The following is a 26,341-nucleotide window of genomic DNA, read 5'->3' as shown; positions in this document are numbered from 1 at the left end:
TACAGAATCCTTTTAAAGCTCCTTACTCTCACATACAAGGCCCTCGCCAACTCCACTGCTCCCTACATTTCTCTATTCACATCCCTTTCCACCCTCTGCGATCGGCCAACGATCGACGCCTCTCCTCCCCTCTGATTGCCTCTTCCCAAGATTTTTCCCATGCTGTCCCCCTCCATTGGAACGATCTTCCTCGTGCTATCAGAACCTCCCCCAATCTTAGTAGTTTCAAACGGGCATTAAAAACCCACCTCTTCTGAAGTCATTCAGTCATCTGCCTCGCTACCCACCTGTCGGCTTCCTCTCCCTCACTCTCCCTTCCTCCTTCTCACTCCACTCCACACTGTCTGAATTTCACCTTCCCTACTTCTTCAGTTTGTCTGCCTTTCCCCTTAGATTGTAAGCTCCTCTGAGCAGGGTCCTCTCTCCTCCTGTTTCCACCACTTTTTACTCTACTCTACAGCTTTTCTTCCCACCTCCTGCTTTTCACTGCTTAATTTCTAAAGCTCTTAACTTGTTGCTGCACCCACACTCCTGGGCACACCAGGTTTCCTGCTGTGCTGAATTCCCCGCTGTCCTGACTTTTCCTCAACTTCACCCTTTACTTAGCTGTCCTCTGAGCTTCCTGAGTTGTTTATTGTACTGTAATGTCATACCTTGTACTGTCCTATTGTTTGTCCCTCTACGGCGCTGCGGACACTTTGTGGTGCCTTACAGATAAAAATGAATAATAATACCACAAATATTACAACTATGTGCGATAGCATTTGCTGCCGTTACTTAACCCCGGTTTGTTCCTGGCTCTGTAGTCTGTGTAAATGTTGGAAGCGGAAAGGAGTCGGGAAGGGTGTATGCTTTAGCAGGCTCACACCATGCATCTGTGCCATGGACCCCGGTGTTATGCTGTTGTTACCAGAACCAGGATACAGTTTTGATTATTAAATCTATACATTGTACTGTATCAAAAAACCCTTTCAAGAGTATAACAAGGTCATATGAGTATTAAGTGATGATGTTCAAAAGTTTGTCACCAAATAAGTTGTGCAGTTAAACATGTTACATCAAGGTACTGTGTGCACAAAGGACTTTTTATGAAGTGCTTCCAGAGCACACACATATTTATTTTCAAATGATACACATCTTTCTATATGTCCTGAAGCCATACACAGATTCAAAAGCAGAACAAATATACTATTGTGTACATCTATCTACAAATATATATGTTCTATATTTTAATTATAAAACTGTCAAAACAGTGACCATAGAGAAAAAAAGGCATTATAAAACAATAATAAACATTTTACTTTTGCATTTCATATGCTACTGCTATCTACATGCAATAAATAAGCGAGAAATACAATTAAAAATCTCAGTGATAGGCCAACTTGAAGCTGTACAGCCACCAAATAAAAGATAGTAATGCATAGGCTCCCTATCCTATAATAAATACATAAACGACACATTTATTTTGTTAACCAGCTTTAAATGGTAACTGAGTCGGTGGATGTTGTGAGTGGGGGGACCAGTCAGACGCCCCTCTCTTTATTGTGGCTTTTAATTGATTTTCCCACTCTTGCCCCTTCCTGTTTTTTCTGCCAGAGCTGTAAGAGGAATAGAGGAGTCCCACGAAAGACTGATCTTGCTGGGAAAAAGGAGGCGGGGGAGATATGATCCCCTGTACTGCTACCTTTTGTGTTTGTGCAGCTGTAAAGGAGATTTCCACTTTCTTTTGTCTCCATAAAGCACAATTATCAATATCATGAAGAGGAGAATTTATAGTATGAGAGTACATACAGGTAACAAGAGGTTGAGTGTTTTGTATGTTTCCTAGTGATTTGCTCCTACAATGCTCACAGTTTAGAGTTATTAGTGGCACTAAGAAAAATTTTAATTTCTGCTTAATATAGGTATACTACAAAATTCGCAATGGGGCTATTGTACGACTTTAACACATCTTGAGCTACAGCAATCTATATTTAGAGGAAAGTCAACATCAAAATGTTTTCACTGTTTAAGTTTTATTTTTTTCTATTTGTCAAAAATAGATTCATCATAAATGATTATATGTAATGTTTTGTTCTGATGCCTGCCTCGTTATGATGCTCCGTTCTGTGGACAGCATTCAGTTACTGACACAGTCCTTTATACCCAAACAATGCATACAATAAAAATAATTCTTTCCGAATGAAATGAACTGTTCAACAATTCAATTCTTTTTTAATTATTACAACATATAAATGTATTTTGATTATAGTTTTCTTTTAATCCTTCCTGTTCTGGACAGAAAAGTATTTTTCCTTCCTCCCCTCCTGATGTAAATAGAGTCCGGGGGGTAAATGTATCATCTTTCGATTTTTTTCAACTTGCCGGAAATCGGCGACTTTGCATTGAAAATTTAAAGCGGCGATGGTTTGTGAAGGCAAACTTGCCTTTACAAGCCATCGCCGCTTTAAATTTTCAATGCAAAGTCGCCGATTTCCGGCGAGTTGAAAAAATCGGAGGATGATACATTTACCCCCGGATGTGTCTGTCCAACTAACTGTACATTTCTATCAAAGCAGTTGACAATTTGTCACAGTGCTTACTGTATGTAACACTTCCACCTTTACACCACAGACTTCAATGTGGTACCTTGCTACATTCAGGTCCGGCGATTTCATTAGGCAAGGTTAGGCAGTTGCCTAGGGCACCACAGAATTAAAATTACTTTAAAACTGTGCGGCGACCGCTGACCATACCTTCCACGGCCGCCGCACAGCTTCAGATAAATCCATGGGGAGGGGGAAGGGGCTATGGATCACCACCGCCGCCCTCCCCTCCAACAGCTGATGGAGCGCTCCGTCTCCTCCCCTCCACTCACTGACTGTCGGGTGTGACACCATCATCACGGCCCGACAGTGTCAGTGAGTGGAGGGGAGGAGACGGAGCAGCTTTATGGAGGCAAGTTAAGGTAAGGAAAGACGGGGGGCGGGGGGGGGGGGCGGATTTTTTGAAAGTGTGCCTAGGGTGCCAAGGACCCTAGCACCGGCCCTGGCTACATTGACTGTTGAGACATATAAGTTTCTGCAAAAACGGGGTTTAATATTAAATCTGTTTGGCATAAGGGTTTTTATTGTCATTTTGTGAGCCGTGATTAAAATATATAAACTTGTCTCCACACTACCCATGGTATTCCTATTAAATTGTGTAGCAGTGCTCCTAAAAGTGTCTGTAAGAGACTAAGTGGAAATGTCATACACAAGACATGATCTTTGAGTAGCAGTAAGAATTACCTTTTTTTTTTTTTTTTTTTTTCATTCTCCTGATGTTTGGATTTTAAATAATGGGTTTTGTGATAAGAAATCTAATATATTCCTATGTTCACTGTGTATAGTTTTGTAGCTACAGATAAAAACTAAAAAATATTTTACATGACTCTTTACAGACAGAGGAGACTGTGCCTTTCAATGTGCACATTGCCGGATCATGTATGCTGGTGAAAGATTAATTCATAATAAATAATATAAAGTGCACACTTAATAAATTCATTGCATTTTTCCTATGCACATCCAAAGATCACTGCTTATAAGGTCAAGATATTGGAGTATAAGCTTTCACAATACATATTGGTTTTAAAGCCTTATGATCAGCTGCAATTGCCTATCTGGGCAGGGTGAAATATCTTGTATAGAAAACTGTTGTGGACATGTTTTTGGCTAACTATACATATGTAATTAATTCATACCATGTAAAGTTTTAACACTATCTGTGAGGATACGTACACTTTGGTGGACAATGAAAGACACTGTTTTGCCAATACTAACCAATCAGATTCTGCAATTGTGTAATACAGTTTGAAAAAAATTGAAGACATATTTGACTGGTTGTTATGTGCAACACATTTTCCTTTGCACCAGTATCATAAATGTCACAATGAAATTACTATGTTTAGGTTCCCAGCCCAGATGATGAGTTAGGTTGTAGTGAGGAGCAAACGTACAGAGAACAATATGAATAAGTCATATCTTGAATTGTTAGTTTAAAGAAAGAAAATTTCATTTGAATCCTGTTAGGGATACAGGAAAGGTAAAATTAAACAGACCACTGTCTTACAGTGAGAGAGCATGAAATAAAAAAAGGCCACAGTCTTACAGTGAGAGATCTATCTGCTCCCTTTGGAACTGAATGGTACTGAGAAGTGATCATCAAAGATTTGTCCATAATGTCTACTGCAACCCAGTTCACGTTTTGAAGACCAGATAGCCAGCCAGAGAAGTTCCAAGTGAGTTTTCCTTGATTGACCCCTGAAGCAGTTCAAACCAGACTCTCTCACCCTTCTTCAGTCCCACCACTGTAAACTGATGCTTAAGGCTTTCTGCTGGCTGAGTGCTGCTATTGTGAAGAACGAGTCTTTGCTGTCCATTACAAACCAAATGGCCCAGTGCATTACCAACACCAAAATCCACTGTGATTGCAAAGGCATATACTCCACTGTAAGGTGCGATGAAATGACCATCTTCAGGAGAAAAAGCATTGCCGTAATTCAAAATGATATCATTAAATCTTATTATATTTACTCCTTTTGCACCCTTGGAAAATCCAACAGAGAAAGCAACTGGGAAATCTAAAAGAGAAAAAGAAATATCATGAAAACTTTAGTGTTCTATTTTAGATGATAGAAAGTACTTTAAGGCACTCTAAATAAAATATCACATACACTGTGTGGGTAATTCATTAATGTACATATAATAATATGTACCAATAGTGAATTTTCCAAACATCTGCTTTCAGACTAACCCAGATTCCTAGAGGCATTTACTAAACAAGGTTTTTGAAAGGATGTTGGCTCATTTGGCTGCAAAATAGCTGATTGTTAATCTGTACACCAAAAAGCTCAACCTCATCCCACAGAGCTTTGTTTGATTTGAGATCTGGTGACTGGGAAGCCACTCAAACCAAATTCACTGTCTTTTTTCCTGGAGCAATTCTTGGACTAGGCGTGTGGCATTAAGCATTTCATACTGAAAATGCCCATTACCAGGTGACATCATGAACATATTCTGTGGATCAGCGAAGATGCTTAGATATCCTGTGGCATTCACATGTCTCTCTATTAGTATCAAGGGGCTCATGGTGTGCCATGTAAAAAAAAACAGCTACACCTTTTTAATGTAATCTATTAACTTTGGCCATTTTTGCCATATCCTGGCCATGCATCAGACCAGGTGGAGTTTTTCAGTACCCTTAGTTTCTAATGCTTGTGTTAATTAACCCACTGCAACTGTACACTGCTGAAACAAGTGGAACTTATTTGAATCTTTAGCTTCCTATCACTTGTACTTTCTTAAATGCATCTTTCAGCGCCACTGTTGTAAATTATTAGTTGACTGACTGCAGGCCTTACATTACTCTGCCCAAGTCGACTTAGGGCCTGATTTATTAAGGAAAGTAAGGCAAAAAAAAAAGGAGTACATTTTCACCTGGGCAAACCATGTTACAATGTAAGAGGTGCAAATTAGTTTATTATTTTTTTCCCCCCTCCAATGTAACATGGTTTTGCCAAGGTGCAAAGTTACTACTTTTTTTTGCTTTACTTTTATTAATAAATCAGGCCCTTAGTCTTCATTACCCCCCTTCATCAATGGTATGTTTCCTACCAGAGGACTTTTCATGGCTGGATGTTATTTCGGTGATGGACACAATACACCCAAAGCTGACTCACCCATTAGGTAACCTAGGTTGCCACTTGGGCAATGAGGTTTCTGGATTACCCTATCCTGCTTTATGCGGGTTAGTATTTTTAACTAAAGAAGAGGTTAAAGGGGGCCTAACCAGTATCTTGCCTATCAGACCCTAGATACAGCCATGGCCTCAGCAGTATTGCTGTCCCTGATACATTCATGTGGGTGCATCAGGCACTCACTTCCATGCCACGTTCATAACCACTGAAATCTTTTGTCTTGAACATTATCAGTCTGAATTGCACTTGCACAGTCTGTTAGTATCTACCAGATTTATACTTTTTATCTACACAACACAATGGGCTAAATTTACTAACCTGCGGGTTTGAAAAAGTGGGGATGTAGCAACCAATCAGATTCTAGCTTTCATTTATTTAGTACCTTCTACAAAATGATAGTAAATCTAGCCCAATGTCTCTATTGCTGTCATTGGAAGAGCAAATATACCTCATAACATGAACATTCAGTGCATAGATTCCTAGTAGTTTGAAAATCATTTTGTGGGGGTAGTGCTTTTTATGTGTTGCTTTATGTTTCTAGTAATGAAGTGTTTTAAAACGATTGTCAAGACCACAACTGTGTCCTTTCTGCCACACATTTCTCAGCAATTGTTACTATCATCATCATTTATTTATATAGTGCCACTAATTCCGCAGCGCTGTACAGAGAACTCACTCTCAGTCCCTGCCCCATTGGGGTTTATAGTCTAAATTCCCTAACATACACACAGACTAGGGTCAATTTGTTAGCAGACAATTAACCTACCAGTATGTTTTTGGAGTGTGGGAGGAAACCCACGCAAACACGGGGAGAACATACAAACTCCTCACAGATAAGACCATGGACAGGAATTGAACTCATGACCCCAGTGCTGTAAGGCAGAAGTGCTAACCACTTAGCCACTGTGCTGCCCAATACTACAATACAGTACTACAATACTTATTTATCGTATGGTCACTCGTTAAGGTGACTGCATTTACCTATTGATATTTGTCAGTCTGAAAGGGCACATACATATTATTAGTGATGCTTCCCACAATGCTACTAATGTAGTGTTTAATAAACAAGAAGCATTGTAGCCTCTGTAGCGTATGCAGATGAAGGTCTCATCCATTGTGATGTGGGATTACACAACTGAATATTATATAGCTGAGGGGCAAAAACAGTGTTATAGGATGGGGTTAATCATCTTAATGTAGTTAATTTTAGTTGTAGTTAATTCAGATAAAGGTGTACTTTTGATAATAGAGAAGTAATGATTGAGGAGGTTAATGAATATAAATGGAATGAATGATTATAAAGGGGTTAATGATGTTGAAGAAGTTATGATTATGAGGAGGGGTCATTTAATGATGAAGAGAATGATGATGGAATTAATGATTGTAAGGGGTTACTGATGTTATTATGATGAGGCTCAGATATTTAATAATTTTGAGAAGGTTAGCGACTGAGAATGAGGATATTGATTGATGAGGGGTTAATAATTATCATTTATTAGCAACTATTTATATAACACCTACATATTAAGAAGCACCTTACATAGAATAATTTTTCACATCAGTCTCAGAGGAGCTTACAATCTATATTTCCTACCACACACACTAAAGATAATTGTGTCAGAAGTCATCTATCCTATCTGTATGTCTTTGGAGTATTTATAATTATTATTATGAGGAGTTAATTATGCGTATTTGGGAAATATTTTGGCTGAAGATAAAAGGAACAATGCCAAGACACTTAAGAAGATGGGTAGCTGTGAGAAAAGAGGTGTTAAAGGTTTATAGTGCTTTGAAAAGTGAGATGGCTATAGGTTGGAGAAGGTGATTGTGGGGCTGAAAGGAACAGTGGGATGAAAGAAAGTGGATGAAATATGATGATGAACAGGGGTATGATATCGGTGGAAGGGTCAAAAAACTAGTCTGTATGACTCCCACCAGCTTCATAAGTCATGCGCTACTAAGCAGGTGTGCACTCAGGGGGTGTTCCAGTTGCCTGGGACTAATCGGGGGGAATTATGTCTATTTATTAAATGTGGAGGCTGTTTAATGTCGGGGCTGGTAGGGTGGAAATAAGGTATATTTGTTAAATGTGAATACTATTAACTTATTGCTGGGATGGTTTCAGGTAGGGAGGCCTAATTGTTAAATGTAGGTGCTATATTTAGCATCTGGGTTGGTTGGGGGAGGAAAGCCTAAATGGCCTCACTTACTGCCAGACTTTGCATATTTTATATATCTACCTTTTTTACCTAAGAGGGGCCTAACCTTCCAGGTTCCAGACAATCAGCCACTAAGCTTAAGCGACCAGCAGCTGCAGGTAGTAAAGACTACAAAAGCTGGTAGGAGAGCACAGCACTGTCTGCTAACTGTCCTAATTCTGGTGGGACTATCCTGAATATTGCAACATTAAAAAAGAGCCCAAAACCCAGTCAGTCCAGATTATTTTTTCCTTTTGGTACTTGTTAATTATATGGACTGACATGAAGTCTTATTCACTGACTTGAGCCAAGAAGTGGGAGATTTGAAACAACTGATCAAGTGAAAGACGCTGGTGAGCTATAGTGGCACCTGTATAATTAAATAAAGTACATTATTTTTTGATAAATAAATACTTGATAATAATAATTGATATATAACAATCTCCTGTCAATAGTTGGTGGATTGTAAGCCCAAAATTGCTGTCAAGGGAGAAAACCTGCTTTTATTTTTACATTAGAGAGTTAGTCGCTGAGAAAAAGATTCCTTCTGTGCTGTCTATAATAGCAATTAGGCTGCGTGAATGCTGACTAGATCTCACCAGTCTATTCTGGTAATCACCCTGCGGATTTCCTTCACATGGAGTCAGGAAAGGAAATGGCTCTAATATCCGGCAAGGGGACATGCTTACTTATGTAGCCTAAGTGGCCACCTTTACATTAATTTAAACATGGTATGGTGAGGCTGCTTTAGTTTAAGCCTCAGACCAATAACTTGTATTTAACCCCTGGGCCAAGAGTTGCCAGTCCTTCCTCGGAAGGATTAGAGTATTATGCACAACAACTAAATACATGTAGGTGATGTATTCTAAATACAGTTAATATTTTATGACCTTTGTTAATATACAGTATGTTTTTGTCTTTTGAATTTTATTACAAAGCAACTCATTTATTTATATCTCCAAACATGTTCAGGGCTGTGGATAGTAGGAAATGACTGTGTGTGACATCACGGATTGCAAAAATGTAAATTAAAAAAGTGCATTTTGGGGTAGTAACTATGCAGAGGGAAATAACTATGGTATTTTTATATGTACTCTTCCTAATGAACTTTCTTGTTTTTCACTTTCTCTACAAGGGATGCTGAAACAGCTCCAAATTCTATTAAACTGATTGAATTCAATAGTTGCTCATAAATAATAAATACCACACATGAGCTTGTAGAATATTCCTGCAGGAGTACTAATTTATGGTCAACAAATGAATGTAAAATACGCGAATATGATAATGATATTATGCACACTTTGTAATTTGCCTGCTTACCTACATATCACATCAGCTGTGCAAAACCTCCATGTTATGTATATATTGAGATTAGAAGCGTGAGACCCCAAGCAAACAAGTCCTGGGCACAGTTGTAATTTGAGGCTACTACTGATATCCTGGTTCCAGCATTAGCTAAAAAAAGCACCCCCAAATCAGTGGTATCTTCCTATGTCATTTATATATAAATAGATGATGGTGATGATGATAACGGCAGCTCAGGCTACATTGTAATCTGCATTGTCGTTTGTATATGTTAGGTGGTCAGGAAGTGATTACTTGCATTATCAGAAATCTATTATCTGGAAATATTATTGCGGACAGTATTGTGGTCTGTGGACATTGCTAACAATCACTAACATATAAAACTTTGTTACTTATGCCAGTTGAGAGCTAACCCTCCATAGCTCTAATATAAAATTAAACTTCCTAATTTCCTCAACACACAAAGGGACATTAACATCCCCCTCCCCACACCAAACACACACATTTTCTATAATTTAATCAAGCCTGGGGAACTTTTTTTGCTAGACACAGTTGTATTTTATCCCTCTATACAGGCAGGGCCATCTTAACAACATTATGGGCCCCCGGGCAAAGCAGTGCACCGGGGGCCCCTAGATATAGATATATAGATGTATACAGATACAGATATAGATATAGATATATAGAGATAGATAGATGTACTTGCTCAGTGACCCTTGTAGGTATTTTTTGCAGGTTTTTTTCTTTTGCAGGATTATTTATTCTCATTAATAGCCGTGCCTATGGGGCCCCCTCCCCCGGGCAGCTGCCCATCGTGCCCAATGGAAAAGATGGCCCTGTATACAGGCTACAAGCAAACCCTGGGAGTTTTTGCTACCATCTTTTTGCCAACTTGTGATATTTTCAGACCTTTCTAACATGGCCCCCACATCCAATGATTTCATACATATCACTTTCCACAAGGCCATTCCCCCCAAACTATTGTATTGTTAGAAGATTATCACAATTAGATTATCATTTAGATTGATAGAGCTCTGGGAGGCGAAAAGGGTTTAAAGAAGAGAGGGCAAACAATGCACCTATACTAAAATGTGATCTCAGCAAGCACAGGCTTATTAGCACCATCATCAAAACTAGGTAAAGTTTTAATATATACATTAGATATACACAAAGTTAGAAAAATAAAATGGTTTACACCTTGAGATTACTTACAACTAGTTGTTGTCCCGACTGTTGCTGAGCAGCTGGGATGTAGTTCCTGTCAGGCTTACTGCCCCTTACATCCTGGTGATTGTGGTCTTGTGACTGCAATCACCTGTCGCTGCAGGTCGACTTACTCCTGATGGAGGAATCTGATTGGTCCTCTCTACTTTAAAAGGCAGGGAGGGATTAGCCTTCCTTCCAATTATAGCATTGTGCCTGCACCTTGTTACCTGCTCCTTTGTTGTATATTTGCTGTTTGATTACCTGTTACCAACCTCCTACCTGTTCCTAAATATTCTCTGCCTGCTGCCCTTCTTGACCCTTGGCTTGCTTCTGGACCATCCCTGCTCGGTGCCCGCCTCAACCTTTTGGCTTGTCTACGCTTATTGCTGTTCGTTGCCTGCCCTCAACCTTCTGCATCGGTACTGGTTATCCTGTGTATACCGCCTAGTGTACTACTACTACTACTACTCCCAGCCTCCATAACCCATAGCTACCTGGTTTCTAAGATAAACGTCTACTACTCTGAGTATATGACCTGGGAGCATCTGAGTACTTATGAGAATATAACTCTCTACCAGAAAGGCGGCTTGCTATATGTGAAGATATCTCTTTGTCTTGTTCTAGGAGTTTATCTGGTTTCCATTGGCAGCCAGGGAGGATGGAATTCTCTCAATTGCCAGTTGTTCTATCCATTATACCCCTTCTGTTCTGAAAGGGGTTTTACTAATAAAATACCTCTATGGGCAGACCTGACCATATATGAGCTCTCTGATAAAAGGGATTTCTATTGTGAACATCACATTTAGCATGGTTCTAGTATCTTATCTCATCGCAGACCACTCCTGGCCTTACTATAACACAGTGATTACATAAAGCCTGTTTGTTCCGCAGTGTCATTAATAGATCATTATTTTAATGTCTGTTTAAAGATAACTCAAAAATTGATAAAGAAAATATTCTCCTAATTAAAATCATTATGCTGTGCACCACATCTTACTGGAATAACTTCTCCTTAAAGTAGATCTTCTGTTACTACCATTCGGTAGGCATATTGTGAATATCTGACACTGCTAAGCAACATCTGTAACCAGAGAAACAAACTGTCATGAGAATTTCCATCTGGATGTTCTCTCACCCATATAAATGGGTGCAATAGTGAGAAAATATGCACCATGACAGTTTCCTAAATGACTCATAGGGGCCGATTCAGTTCGGCCACGTTATGCTAGGAATAATGCTGTGCTTATTGTATTACCGTTAATACTGTAATTTTAACCCAGATTTTTGCTTGTGGCCCCGAGGGCAGCAAGCAGAAATCAGCGTTAAAATTACCGTACTAACAGTAATACTGCCACTATTACTATAGTAATGGTAATAGTGCGCAGGCCGCGTTATTCCTAGAATAACACGGCTGAATTGAATCTGCCCCATAATGTTTTAAAACAGATCTATAAAGAAAGACAATAAATGTTAAGTGTGAAAACTATACCTTGATTAAGTATTGTTGTTTCATCAGATTGCCATTGTTCCTCAATTTTCTTTTTACCCAGTTTTCTAGTTTGTGATTCTTCCCCTCTCAGTTTTTTTTTCATTTTCTTATCAATTAATGAGTGAACCTTTGCAATGTTAAGAGTCACATTTGAGGAAATCAAAGCTTCGTAATTCCCGAAAATCTTGTGGAATGTGTCAATATGTCTACCATAAAGTTCACTTAAATTAGCAATATCTATCTTCATAGAAGTAATAGAGATGTTGAGTGGTTTCAATGTATCTACAATTGTGTCATTGGTGTAATAATGTCCGTTTGCAAAGTAAGACTCCAGCTTATTCATTTTTACACTGAGATGCTCTATGTCCCTTTTCAATATCATGATATCACTATATTCAGATTCATCTTCATTCCTTAATGCTTCTTGGTTTGGCTCCATGTGCGCTAAATTGCCATGCTGAAAAGGACCATAATATGTCTTTCCTTCAGTGTGCTGCTCAACATTGAAGATTGTAGAAGAATCTGGAGAATTGTGGTTCTGAGACTGCATCTCAAGAAAGTGCAATCTATCAATGAGGGAATCTGTAGTTAGCTGCTGCTTTTCTAGCTTGTCCAGCGTGTTGTTGAGAACTTCATATATTTGCTCTATTGACATATGAAGAGCTTCAGGATTATCTTCAAAGTAAAGTTCTAGAACTTCTTCACCTAGTAGAGCTTCAAGGATTTTTTCATGCCTTCTTGCATCTTCCAATAGAGAGCTGAACGAGCTGTTAAGATGTTTGATATGGTTATGGATCTGATTATTGTCCAACCTGAGAAGCTTAACATCATCTGTAAAGTTTCTTGTTTGGGTTTGCAACTGGGAGGTGATACGCATTAAGTTCCGTCCTTGTTCTTGCTGGGCAGTTAGAGACTGACGGTTAAGCTGTAGGGCCAGTGACAGGTCTTCAACAGAATTTTGTAGTGATGTCTTTGAACTTCCTTCCTTCTGTTTTACATCTTCTATTCCATACAAAACATCTCTAAATTGATTAGAGAAGTTCCTTTGTATTTCCTCAAGAGCAAGAATATCCAAATTCATCTTGTGACAATCACAGTCCCTGAATAACTCATCACTGCTTTCTTGGATACTGGCAATAGTATAGTTGAGTTCCATTAGCTGCCGTTGGATAAAATCTTTATTTTCTTCCATAATGAGGCTTTTTTCCATAAACTGGATCTGTACTTTGTCAGAGTTCTTTTTAAACTCGGTGCGAAGTTCTTTAACCCATTTCTCCAGAATAGAAATATTTTCAAAAGCAACATCTGTTTCTGTCAATAAATCATTGATCTGTTTATCATATTCTACAAGAGTCTCATTAATCTTGTGACTTGTAATTGACATTGATTCCTCTTTTGGGGAGCACAATAATGTGATATTTTGAGCTAGATCTAGAAGATCATCTTGCATTTGTTCCTGTCCTCTTCGGAGTTCAGCAATGCTAAAGTTCATGTGGGAATACTGTGACTGTTGCATCTTCAGGTTCCGCTTAAACTTCACATCTGCATCTGCCTTTATCATGGTGAAATTATGGTGAATTACAATTTGTTGTGTGTGAAAGTGTTTGTCTATTCCTTGCTTCAGTTGCTCAAGTTTGTCAACATTTTCCTGAATTTTTGACTCAAATTTTGTCCCTAGCTCATAAAGGTCTTTCTTTGGCACGGTGTTCTCCAGGAATATATCCAATCTCTTTCTGTTGGTCTCAACATTTTCTGAAAGATTTTTGACCATGCTATTAAGATTTTGCAGACTTTTATTAAAACTGTTCCACACTGGGCTAAAATGAGCCTTGAGGAAATTTTCCACATATGGTAGAAATACTTCTCTGAGTAGATGATCATCAATCTCTGCCATTTGAAAAATACAAAGACATTAATTATTTTTTCAGTGTCAACGTTTGTTTCAAAATAATAATTTATTATTAAAGTTTAAGCTAGCATAAATGATGAATATATATTTCAACACCGATAGTATTGTATATGTCCCAAGCCATGCTTATTATTTGTGCTGTAATTACTTGGACATATATGTAGGAGACATTAAAAAAGGTGTTTCACTAAGGCACTGCCATAATGTAACGTGTAGAACTGATTAAGTACCACACTGAATTAACTTAAAAAATCAGGTGCACACCCATTGTTGTGGCTCAAGCTTGACCACACAGGGTAAAGTTTGGACAAGGTACATGTGTGCGCTGCATGTGAACTCTTTAAGTTACAATACGTGCAGAACTGATTCTCCCCAAGCTCTATCTGATAGGGTTCTGCAGCAGTGAGTTCATTAGCTCTCTGCTGTGACTGCTGTGATTACATGTCTTTGACACACCAGATTGCCTTTCAACAAGCATTCTAGAGTACCTAATGCAAAACTGCTTAGAGGTAAATTAAAGTTCCCATCTAAGCAATGTTGATGGTCCCTCTCGGTTGCACTGTGTTATAAGCAGCCTCCTCTGAGTGCAGAGCTCAGCTCTGCTTTGCAGTAAATACATCCTGCTCAATAGGGAATGGTCATCTGGACAGGATGTCATGGTGCTGCACTGCTATGCTCTGCATACATATGGTGGTGGAGGAGGTTGAAAGGGGTGCTGCAAGAGAGGGGGAATGATGGAGGTGGAAGGGGATTATGGAAGAGAAGGGGCATGATGGAGGTTGAAGGGGGTGATGGAGGAGAGGGTAAATGATGGAGGAGGAAGGGGGGGTGATGGAAGAGAGGGTGAATGATTGAGGTGGAAGGGGGTGATGGAAGAGAAGGTGCATGATTAAGGTTGAAGGGGGTGCTGGAAGAGAGAGTGAATGATGGAGGTGGAAGGGGGTGATGGAAGAGAGGGTGAATAACAGAAGAGGTGAACAATTTACTTATGGTGGTGGAGGAGGTGGAAGGGGGGCGATGGAAGAGAAGGTGCATGATGGAGGTTAAAGGGGGTGATGGAGAAGAGGGTGAATGATGGAGGTGGAAGGGGGTGATGGAAGAGAAGGTGCATGATGGAGGTTGAAGCGGGTGATGGAGGAGAGGGTGAATGATGGAGCTGGAAGGGAGTGCTGGAAGAGAGAGTGAATGATGGAGGTGGAAGGGGACGATGGAAGAGAGAGTGAATGATGGAGGTGGAAGGGGGCGATGGAAGACAGGGTGAATGATGGAGGTGGAAGGGGGTGATGGAAGAGAGGGTGAATGATAGAAGAGGTGAACAATTTACTTAAGGTGGTGGAGGAGGTGGAAGGGGGCGATGGAAGAGAAGGTGCATGATGGAGGTTGAAGGGGGTGATGGAGGAGAGGGTGAATGATTGAGGTAGAAGGGGGTGCTGGAAGAGAGAGTGAATGATGGAGGTGGAAGGGGGTGATGGAAGAGAGGGTGAATGATGGAGGTGGAAGGGAGTGATGAAAGAGAGGGTGAATGATGGAGGTGGAAGGGGCGATGGAAGAGAGGGTGAATGATGGAGGTGGAAGGGGGTGAGGAAAGAGAGGGTGAATGATGGAGGTGGAAGGGGGTGATGAAAGAGAGGGTGAATGATGAGGTGGAAGGGGGTGATGAAAGAGAGGATGAATGATGGAGGTGGAAGGGGGTGATGAAAGAGAGGGTGAATGATGGAGGTGGAAGGCGGTGATGGAAGAGAAGGTGCATGATGGAGGTGGAAGGGGGTGATGGAGGAGAGGATGAATGATGGTGGTGGAAGGGGGTGATGGAAGAGAAGGTGCATGATGGAGGTGGAAGTGGGTGATGGAGGAGAGGGTGAATGATGGAGGAGAGGATAAATGATGGAGCAGGAAGGGGGTGATGGAAGAGAGGGTGAATGATGGAGGTGGAAGAGAGCGATGAAAGAGAGAGGGTGAATGATGGAAGTGGAAGGGGGCGATGGAAGAGAGAGTGAATGATGGAGGTGGAAGGGGGTGATGGAAGAGAGGGTTAATGATAGAAGAGGTGATCAATTTAAGTGGGTGATAAAAGGGGGGGATAAAGGGTGAATGCTAGAAGCGGGAGATTGATAAAGGGGGTGCAAGATATGAAAGGGGGAATAATAAAGTAAGTGATGAAAAGGGAGAATGATGAAATGGGCATGAGTATGGAAAGTGGTGTTGATGAAGAGGTTTAAAAATAGAAAGGGGTTATAATGACGGTAAAAGATTGAAAGGGGTAATGACCACCTCTTCTAAATTTACACTTTGACCAAAGCCAAACACTTCTATGCATGTGTATGTATGTATGTATGTATATATGTATATATATATATATATATATATATATATATATATATATATACACACACAATATGTTTACACATGTACATGAAATACATGCATTAGTTTATTCTTTACCTGGGGAAGTGGGGGGGGGGAGGGCAGGTGTCAAAAGAATTGGGACAAACTGAGGAACCCTATCAAAAATCATTCATGCATTAGAGAAGTAGGTTCATAAAATAAAGCAACTTTATTAAACTGAATATGTTATTAAAAAGTCTGTTATGAGCTTTTAACGACAAGTTTAAGCGTTACTTAAAGGTTTGTCATTGTTTTACCTTGCATTAAGCATAACAGAATTTAAAAAAATAGCTAAAAATATGTTAATACTTTTGCATACCATTCAAATGTACTAACATATTTGTAGCTTATCCTTAAAGTCTCAAGTTTTAAGCAACACAATGCTAAAAGTAGTTAGGGGGACCTTGCTTAGCTTAGAACATAACTTTTGAGCGTTAAGGACACCTTAAAAGTATTAATGACCCATTAAGGTCTTCCTAAATTCATTAACAGTTTAGAGTATCCGGTCCATTGATACCTATAGTAAAGCAGACCATTCATACACAAGAACACTAACATAATGGATCAAAGTGAGGGACAGGAAATTAATATTTCTTTTTATGTGGTAAACAGAGCCTAGCTCAGAATAAAAAAAGGCAATTTCCACCTTTTTGTCCAAGCCCCTGCACTCAAAATTATACATGTATAAAGTATTATTTTGTTAATTTACAATTTGTGAGCGAAACATGTGCATTTAGCTCCAAAATGAGCTAACATCGTGAGCAAACGAATTATCAAACTAAGCCAAAAGTCTAATTAAATGCAAATGATTGATTTATTGCAGCATATCAAGACCATTACAACAAATGTTGTTTTATCATTAATTATTTAGTTAAATGAATGGTTTAATGAACATTTTTTAACTTGAGTTTTGGTGCTAAAAATATAAATACTATTAAATAAAGGTTTTACATTTTGGTCATGATGATTTGACTACTGAGTGTCGCTGGTCCATTAGGGAAGTACAACAAGGAAACTACAGACATACATGAGAATGTAATTCACGTTAAGTTCTTCGCACCAACCTCATCAAGATTAGTGCAATGTATTGTGACATCCCACTCATGTTAATAAATACAAATATGCAGATAAAAAGCACCTTCTGTGCACAATGTCTTTGTCAGTTATGTTTAAGAAACAAAATATCCTATAATTAGATTATAATACCCCTTTCAGTAAATGTGTAATGGTAAGGACTGATCTATAGTACATACTATTATGAGTATGTGTAACATGTTCTGACATCACAATGTAATAAAAATAACGATAGATATTAAAGATCCATACTTGCTTCTCTCCTGCTACCTGGGACCTGTGAATGGCTGTAAATCACATTTACCAGAGCTATGGGCATGAATGTAGTTGGTACAGAAGCCATAGGATGAAGTGTAATAAATATAACAGCAAGTCACAGTTGAATTGTTTTTTTTAATATACTACCTCCCCAGGACTCTGTGGTTCCGTGACCGGAGACAGAGCCACAGTATTAATGGAGTTTAGAGAGATACACACCTGCTGCATTTAAGTTGGTATATATGATTGTATATATGTTTGTTTTTATATCTACAGTATATGTGCAGGGTCTGCTCTAACATTAGGAGAACCTTTGTGTTTGCCTATTGCTCCGGGGTATAAGGGGCTTTAAAACACAGTGTATCTTGCATGAGATTATTCTTTGTATGCCCAGGAAGTGAGCATATGCCTATTCTCCTATGCAGACTTGTGAGTTTCTAGCACCGCCTGTGCCTGTAGATGCGGGATGGGGTAGACAGGGGGCATGCACACGCAGGCCAAGTAAACTAAAGGAGTTTTCACGCAAATACAGCACAGGAAGACTTGCAGAACCTCGCATATACGCCTGTTAGGAAACATATTTCGCACCTCCTATAGGGCAGGTACAAATGCGTGTGGCTGTAAGCCAGGAGCATATGCTGCTGATGCATACGGCTCTGCATATGGCCGGGAATGCACTTGCTTTCCATGCTCTTATATCAGAGTAAATTCTTATTGTTCTGTGTCCAACTCTGCATCAGCCCCTGAATGACTAACATAAAGTTACTCATTCAGTGTAATGTCCTCCCTTCGCTCTCGCACCATGCTCCTGGACTGACAGGACCAGAGAATGCTGCCCCCTTCTTCACTTCCACCTGCCAAGGTAAAAATCGGGGGTGCCCAAGGGGGCAGGTGCCTAGAGAGCCAACGGACCTTCTTCCAGGCAGTATATGTGTGTAAGATTGCATTATATAGGTGTATTGTCACCACTGTAACCTGTATAAGCAGCTGACATGCAGCCGGATGCATTTAAACATTAAAGGGACTTCTCTGTGACTTTTAATACTATTTTATTCACATTACTAGGCATATTATTCCAAATATTCCTTATCTCCTATGATAATTATTCATTTTCTTGTTACATTTCCACTAATGGTACCTGAATGATTGTGGCTTTCATTTAATGCAATGGTGCCATTATTCCCTAGGGCATTCTGTAGATCCAGCAGATGGTTAGTAGCCAGATGAATGTCATTTTGTATATCTTCCAGTAGAATTTCTTGGCTTTCAACTGCTTTGATAATTTCAGTCACCTCTGAAGAGTGAAACAAGAAGATGATCATATATTTGCCCAATGATATGTGATGCATAAAAATTGTGCACAATACAAAATATGTGACCTAACAATACAAGTAATATATTTGCTTACACTTATATACTTAGTTCCAGCACATCGAAGAATATATCAGAGTGATTTTTATTTTGTTTTGTTATATAAGTAGTACTTCTTAAATGCAAATATGAAGTCATAATAAAAAATAATAAGTAGAAAATGAATAAGAAATATAAATTACATTACATAGTTTGTTCAGAAAAAGTGAAACCCTAATTATTGAATTTAAAATAGATCAACAACAGCAAAATGATTAGCTTGACACTGACAGAAGCTATGTAACATTGGATAGAACGTTATATAACATTATTACTATACTGTGTGCTATTATCTGCTGTTATCAGCCTTTTTATGTACTAAAAAAAGTGTTCCTACAATGCTCTAGGGATAATCACAAAATGTATGATGTGGATGTGTTAAAGTCTCACTACAAAGACTACGGGGTATATTTACTAAACTGCGGGTTTGTAAAAGTGGATAAAAGTGGATATGTTGCCTATAGCAACCAATCAGATTCTAGCTAACATTTGTTTAGTACATTCTACAAAATGACAGCTAAAATCTGACTAGTTGCTATAAGCAACATCTTTACTTTTTCAAACCCGCAGTTTAGTAAATATACCCCTAAAAGTTTGTCTCATTTAGAATGGTAAAACCCTCATTACATCATGCTATACAGACATAAACATATAAATATGGAGATGCATATAGAAACTGCAAAAAATAAAACCACAAACATTCTCGCCAACATTTGGTCTACATCAATGTTGCCTTGAACAAAACAAGGGCACTGACATAGCTCGCAGGTGAAGGTCATGAGGAAATTTGTAAATATTCAATATGAACAAAGTACTGCCTTACTCAGTACTTCACCTTTTCTTAGCTTGTAGGAGCAGGTTTGATTTTCAGGTAAATACTGCTATTCCAATCATTGAAAAGACATGAAAACCACCATGATTAGGTGACCTACCTGTGCTCTTTGGGGGTTCATGTATTTCCTCAGAACTTGATTTATGTTCCAGATGAATGTGAATAGCATTAGGATCTATAACAAATAAACAATATAGGTCAATTTAAATATGTATCTATTTGGCACTACCTAATTACAAGTGTAATTAGGTAGTGCCAAATGGATGCAATGTTTATATCTTAGGACATAAAAGTATTTATTTAAAAAAACCACTGGGATTGAATATATCATATATTAGAAATAACAAATATGGGTATTTAAAAGGCATCTGAATAACTTTAGTTTTGGTCTTTAATTTATCATTCTGTTCTTACCAGCATATTCACAATTGGAGCCAGTATACCCAGAACAACATTTCCATTCCAAACTGGTTACAAATTTCCTCTTTACTGCATATATTGGTTTTTGTGCTAATCGGTACCTGAAATAAATTGAAAACACATATATTTATTGTGACTGCTTTAAGATAATAAAAAATAAAAGCACATAATCACCATGCTACACTCGTGTTATAGACATGGAACAAACCAGATCTAGAACAAAATGTTCCGTATTATAGTGTAGATTACAATGAAGAATGCTGGCATACAAATATATAATACATTTATATATACCTAGCTTAATAATCAATTTAGAATGTAACAGAGGACATGTAATGTAGACAAATCTTTAAAGATTAGCCAATGTTTTTATTCCACGTTTATTTATCACAATTCGGGTTTCCGCATTTTATTAAGGACAAAACCAGATAGGTACAGTGCCATGAAAAATGTATACTTAAATTAGTGCACCACACGCATGGCAAAAAGGGCAAAAGATATATTTAATGCTCCATGGAAAGCATGATCCACAGAGAGGGCATATTTGAAATGGTGATGTGGTGTAAAAGGACATATTTATTATTATTTAATAGTGAATACTTATCATGCACTCATTGGTTATAAATATACAATCAGTGTCTCCTGTAGTTTGGCACACAACATGGCAAAAAAGTATATAGTATGTGTAGTTTAAAAACAAAATAAACACTGTGCATTCCTATTCTTGTGATAACAGTGCAAAGCAGCAGAGCCAGTATTATGGTGATCACATGTCAATATGACCACAGTCAAATACAGACATCATATTCTGGTGACTAGATTACAGTTTTGTATATACATGTAGCACACTCACATTTAGTGCACTGTTAAGGTAATGACACCTTTTTCACCTCTGATTGGCTGAACATGTTGAGTTCTGTTTAGACTGGCAGCTTCAGCAGTATATGCAGAGGGTTGGAAAAGAATAAATACTACTGAGGAACAAGTGTAGAGGCTGATTGTCCAATAGTGGGATAGGACACTGGGCTAGTACACCAGTGCTAAGCTCTGGAAATTGCACACTGAAGTTTGCCGATGGTTCAGTGAACTAGTGGTACAACACTCTGCATATTTGGCTGGGTAGTAGAGTTAACCAGCAGACTAGGTATGTCAAAGTGAGTGTGACCCCAAGGGTTAATAAGAAACCCTTTACGGGCCTCCTATTGGTCCACAGCATCAACCCCCTCTGATGAGCATGCAGCTCCCAATCTCCAGGGCCAAACTTTTCTCATAATCCACCTCTGACTAGGATAGGCAGCAAAAACACTATTATAAGAGATCATTGCAGTTTAAACTGTAGAGAGTCTTCTAGTGCTGGTAGGTAGACTGTCAGCAAGGGTGCCTAGAAGGAAGGGGGGCTCTGGCCTGCCTGTGTAGTGGGAGGAGCCACCATCCTGGTGTAAAATGTCCCTTCTGTGGCTATGAAAGGGTCCCCAAGAAGTTGCTGTACCAGGACTGAAATTTCTCTCAGCGGCCCTAGCTCTTATGGAACAGTACCATGTTGACTCAGCACTCAGTTATATGAGCCTGACTAGCTGCAAAGTTTATGGATGTAGACTGTCAGGCAAAATTGGAAGGTGTGTGTGTGCCTGGGGCTGTGATAGATTCACAGTGGCAGCTGAATTGCAAGGGTGACTGTTTGTTCAATCATACTACCACATTTGTTATGTTTGCCAGTCAGTGTAACTATAGTTTATAATTAACACGGAGACATGGGAGTGAAGAAAAGGAGAGCAGCAAAAACAATAAAGGAAGGAGATAAGTTATATAAAGACATGCTATTGTGGTCGTGGATATCTTTACATTGCAAACGTCTTGGGTACTCAAGCCACTTCATCAGGCAGGTGCCATAAAATTCTGCAGCACCTGACAAATCATAAAAAAAACAAACCACGCATAGAAAAAGCACAAATGTATATGAGGTTGGTGGAGAATGTGCGGATATGAGACAGAGTGTAGACAGGGCCCTGCTTGTGAGATATTGGTAAAAAGTAAATGATTATTATTATTTTTATAATACTTTATTTATATAGTGCCAATATATTCCATCGAGGAAAGAGCTTGCAATCTCGTTACTGACTAAATACAGGAATAAAAAGTGTCAAACAATGTAAATGGGTTATAAGCTCATCCTTCTGTAAATGCAATTTGCCACCCTATAGAAATGTAATGAAACACCTCCTCTACTTTTCAAAGTGCTGCTGCCTTTCCCTGTCAAAATTAGGTATTGGTATTTTAAAAAAATGGATAATGTACAACCCTACAAACTTTTCTGGATTTGTATGTCTAGTAAACTAATGTTTGCATACTCACATAATCTTTTGGCAGTCAGGTGTTCCAAGGGGACAAAGCTGCTGGGACCTTATCACATACTTCTCAGTTTTGCAAAAATCCACATAGGTCACTACTCGACTGCGCACAAAAGAACACCACTTCCTAAACCGCAAAAGGAGGAAATAAATGAGAAAATGTTATTATCATTGATTACACTTAATATAACCGTAAGAGTGATTTTTCTTTCATATGGTGGTTGACACTGATCACATCAGAAAACAAATGATATTGTATAGTTAAAGACACATGTTTTTCAGAGAATGAAGGGGTTAACAGCTGAAAAAAATGAACATATATAGAAATCTTTTTATAATATGAGCTATCATCTAAAGTTTCAACCTTCAATTCGCTTAACATAGTTGTTTCTTTTCAAAGATGCAAGTAACTTATATGCCTAATAAATGACTTAAAACTTGTATATGAAGTCATGTTGTACTTCACGTGGTATGTATAAATCCCTGTTTTTCATCAACTGCCTTTCAGAAACGTGCAGGAATTGTAAGTGCCTGGTCAAGGAACAATGTAAGGAAGTAGGGGCTATTTACAGATCATTGTATGTTGACGATTGCATTCGTTTTTCTTCACAGTTCTCAGCAGATTACCACACTATGTGGACTGAAGGACACCCGGTCTTCATTAAAACTGGGGTGAGTGCCAGTTCCCACAAAAAAACGCCCTCTCCTGTTCCTGAAAATGTCACAAAACGTTTCTGTATTTGAATTATGTTATATGTGAAAAACAATAATCTTATGGATTTTTTTAAAAAGGAGCCTAACGTTGTGTAATACATAGCTTATTAACAGGGGAGTCCTGGGTCGGACAGCCAAAGACCATTTTGGGCTGGTGAAGGGAGTGGCCCAAGTCTCTAGTACTTGGAGGCTGTCCCCTCCTCCGGGATGTTTAAAAGTAGGCAAGTACCCATATACCCCATTATAATCAACCAGGTATGTATAGGAGAAAGGAACATATAAAATAAAATGCAATATAAAGTGAGGTTTGTTTTTTGTTGCATTATTTATTTTCATTATTTACGCTTTATTATTTATAATAATAAAGTATCATCACCACCATCATCATTATCACCATTTATTTATATAGCGCCACTAATTCCGCAGCGCTGGATTAAACAACACTACTTGTCTCTTGACAAATATTAATTGAAACAAACAAAAATAAAAATGAATTTCAATTAAACACAAGCAAATGTTCTTTTCCCCTTTAAAAATAAAATGGAAATCTTCTTTCCTGCCACAGTCCAAATAGAGATCTAAAGTAGTGCAAATAGACAGCTGTAAATTCATATAATATAGCAGTCACACTTCTGAAGTGAGTACTATCAGCTAGAGGGGTCTCATTGTCATTATATCATGTTGCACCAGCCCTCCAACGCCCGCTACAGTTGCACCTCCTGACAGGTGTATATGCATCTGCTTCCAGGTCTACTTCAGTCACAATTAAACACACCGTTGCTGTTCTCGGCTTATGCTTGTCCATCTTCCCTCCCCGTTTCCACCTCTCTATGTGTAAGGTGTCATTAGTGTAAGAGGCGTCAGAGGACATATGCATTTTTATGCACACTCATTATTTTATGTCAAGATAAAAATAGATTTCCAACTCTCCATGAGCCCCTATGTGAGTTATAAATGCACACCAACAATTAAATAAAAAAAAAAAAAGTAAAAAATTCTATATTTGTCAGCTATAGATAAGATAAGAAAATAAACATTAAATAAAATGTGCATGCTATAATAATTAGTCAAACAGTAGACTAACAATGCAGAAGCAAAAATTGTAATGTCCATCATTAATAGAATGGGAAATATGTCACTGTAGAGTAGACAGAGCAAGACAGATAATAAGAAAAAGACAAACACTCGCTACAATGTACATTACACTATTAAAGAAATAAAGTTTAAAGCAATTTAATATTTTTTTTTACAAGGAAATACATGTCCAAGGACCTTACTTAGATTTGGATGCATTTTGTACCCTTAACACATGTGTGATAATTTTGTTGAAAGAAAATGCTTGCTTATGTGTGTGTGTTGTTGCACGTAATACGTCCAACTCAAAATACAGCACTGTTTCTGGTCAGGTATATGTCAGGCGTACAAATGCATATAGCGTAGAGTGCTAATAATAAATGCTAAAGTCGCAGTACCCTATCCATACACAATATAATGTAATGAGATGTCATATACACAAGAGAGAATGGGTTGGGTATGTTTTTCCAATTGAGATTATTCCGACACGAACTATAGCTACATAATTCCGAAGACCATGAGGCCAACATTAAAAAAATATTGACTTACCATCAAACAGACACAGAACAATTCTGACATGGGTCCTATCAATTGCGATTACACAAAATGCCAGCAGTTAAAAATTACGCCATATAAAATGGCGATACTGAGTTTTCCGGTTTTAAAGCAGCAATTACAGGACCCGGTGCCTTACCCTAATGTTAACACTAACCCTAACTCTAACCCTAAACCTAACCCTTAGTTTGGATTATCCAGGCAGTGGTTCCTGGCATTGCCACTTTAAAAGCGGAAAACTGAATGTCGCCATTTTATGTGGCGTAAATTTCAACTGCTGGCATTTTGTGTAATCGCAATACCCGTGTTGGAAATGTTCTATTTCTGTTTGATGGTAAATCTAAATTCTTTTAATGTCTTCCTCATAGTCTTCGGGATATTTATGTTGCTATAGTCGGTGTCGGAATAATCTTACTCAGAATGGTGACTATCACTGGAGAGAATAGTTTCTTGACAGTGTTATTAATAAATGCGAAAGTCACATTTTTCTTCCATCATTTACTGTTTTATAAATCCAGTAGGGACGCAAGATTTGCACAAATTCAGCTACAGACAAAGTATAGTGCACATGTGCAGCACAGAAATGTGCATTTGTACACAATGAAAACATCCATCTCTAAATAGGCCCCAAGTACAATAAATATATTTACATAACTGATCATGACTAAAGGACAAGTACTCTTCATGTATACAAAAACTTATGATGTCTTGATGAATGGGGGAAAAGTAGCGGTTCTTGGAAATTATCGTTCAAATTTCCCCGTTTGAATCCAAGGTCTTAAACTGAGTGGTGGACAAAATAATAGGCATAAAGGATTTCTTTACAAAAAAGTCAAATCCAAACAAAAAAATAAATTAGACATTATTGTCCTATTTATTATTTGAGGTCTATGGTCCTGTCACCCTTAAGCAAGAAAAATACATCTCTGCTTACATATATTATAGCAGAATTCATTTTTTTTATTTGATTTAAAAATCTATTTGACTAGTCTTCTAATTTTATACCATCGGATAAGGGTACAGAGGACACATTTGTTCTGGCATACAAAGAATGAAAGCATTTCACTTGATTTTATGCTTGGAAAATGACATCTGGAAAAATTAATCTGCAGATGACGGCAGCAGTGAGAGGCGATTAAGAGATGGAGGTTGGCATTTGTACAATGGAGCCATGCATGCTTTGCTTAGTATAAAAGCCAAAATGTTGCTGATTACAAGAGAACACCTGCATATGATATAGTCAGAGGTAGAGCAATTTTGCACAAGATAGCATCCATGGCTGATTTGATGGTGCCCCCTTCAGACTGAATGGTAGACCAGCAGCTCAGTGCAGCTTTACATGCCTCACTTAAAGCCGTATTGCAGAGCCCACATATTTTTTTTTTTTTAAAACTACATCTCCTCCACTGTAGGATATAAGAGGTATATTGTTGCATTAAAATAAGATG

General features: G+C 38.4%; 1 protein-coding gene across 1 annotated transcript in view; it reads right to left on the bottom strand.

Annotated features, from left to right (window-relative positions):
* Nucleotides 1-1,080: 1,080 nt before the first annotated feature.
* MMRN2 (multimerin 2) overlaps nt 1,081-26,341 on the bottom strand; it is a 36,862-nt gene continuing 11,601 nt past the window's right edge. The window contains exons 2-7 of the mRNA XM_075217009.1: nt 22,555-22,677; nt 20,197-20,303; nt 19,883-19,957; nt 18,679-18,834; nt 11,915-13,801; nt 1,081-4,600 (exon numbers count right to left, since the gene is read on the bottom strand). Coding sequence (XP_075073110.1) covers nt 4,218-4,600; nt 11,915-13,801; nt 18,679-18,834; nt 19,883-19,957; nt 20,197-20,303; nt 22,555-22,677 — 2,731 coding nt within the window. The 3' untranslated portion in view covers nt 1,081-4,217. The remainder of the gene's footprint in view (nt 4,601-11,914; nt 13,802-18,678; nt 18,835-19,882; nt 19,958-20,196; nt 20,304-22,554; nt 22,678-26,341) is intronic.

Source organism: Mixophyes fleayi, chromosome 6 (genome assembly GCF_038048845.1).
Source record: "Mixophyes fleayi isolate aMixFle1 chromosome 6, aMixFle1.hap1, whole genome shotgun sequence".
Classification (NCBI taxonomy): domain Eukaryota; kingdom Metazoa; phylum Chordata; class Amphibia; order Anura; family Limnodynastidae; genus Mixophyes; species Mixophyes fleayi.
Note: the sequence above shows the minus strand (reverse complement) of the source record. Positions and strands in the feature narration are given on the sequence as shown.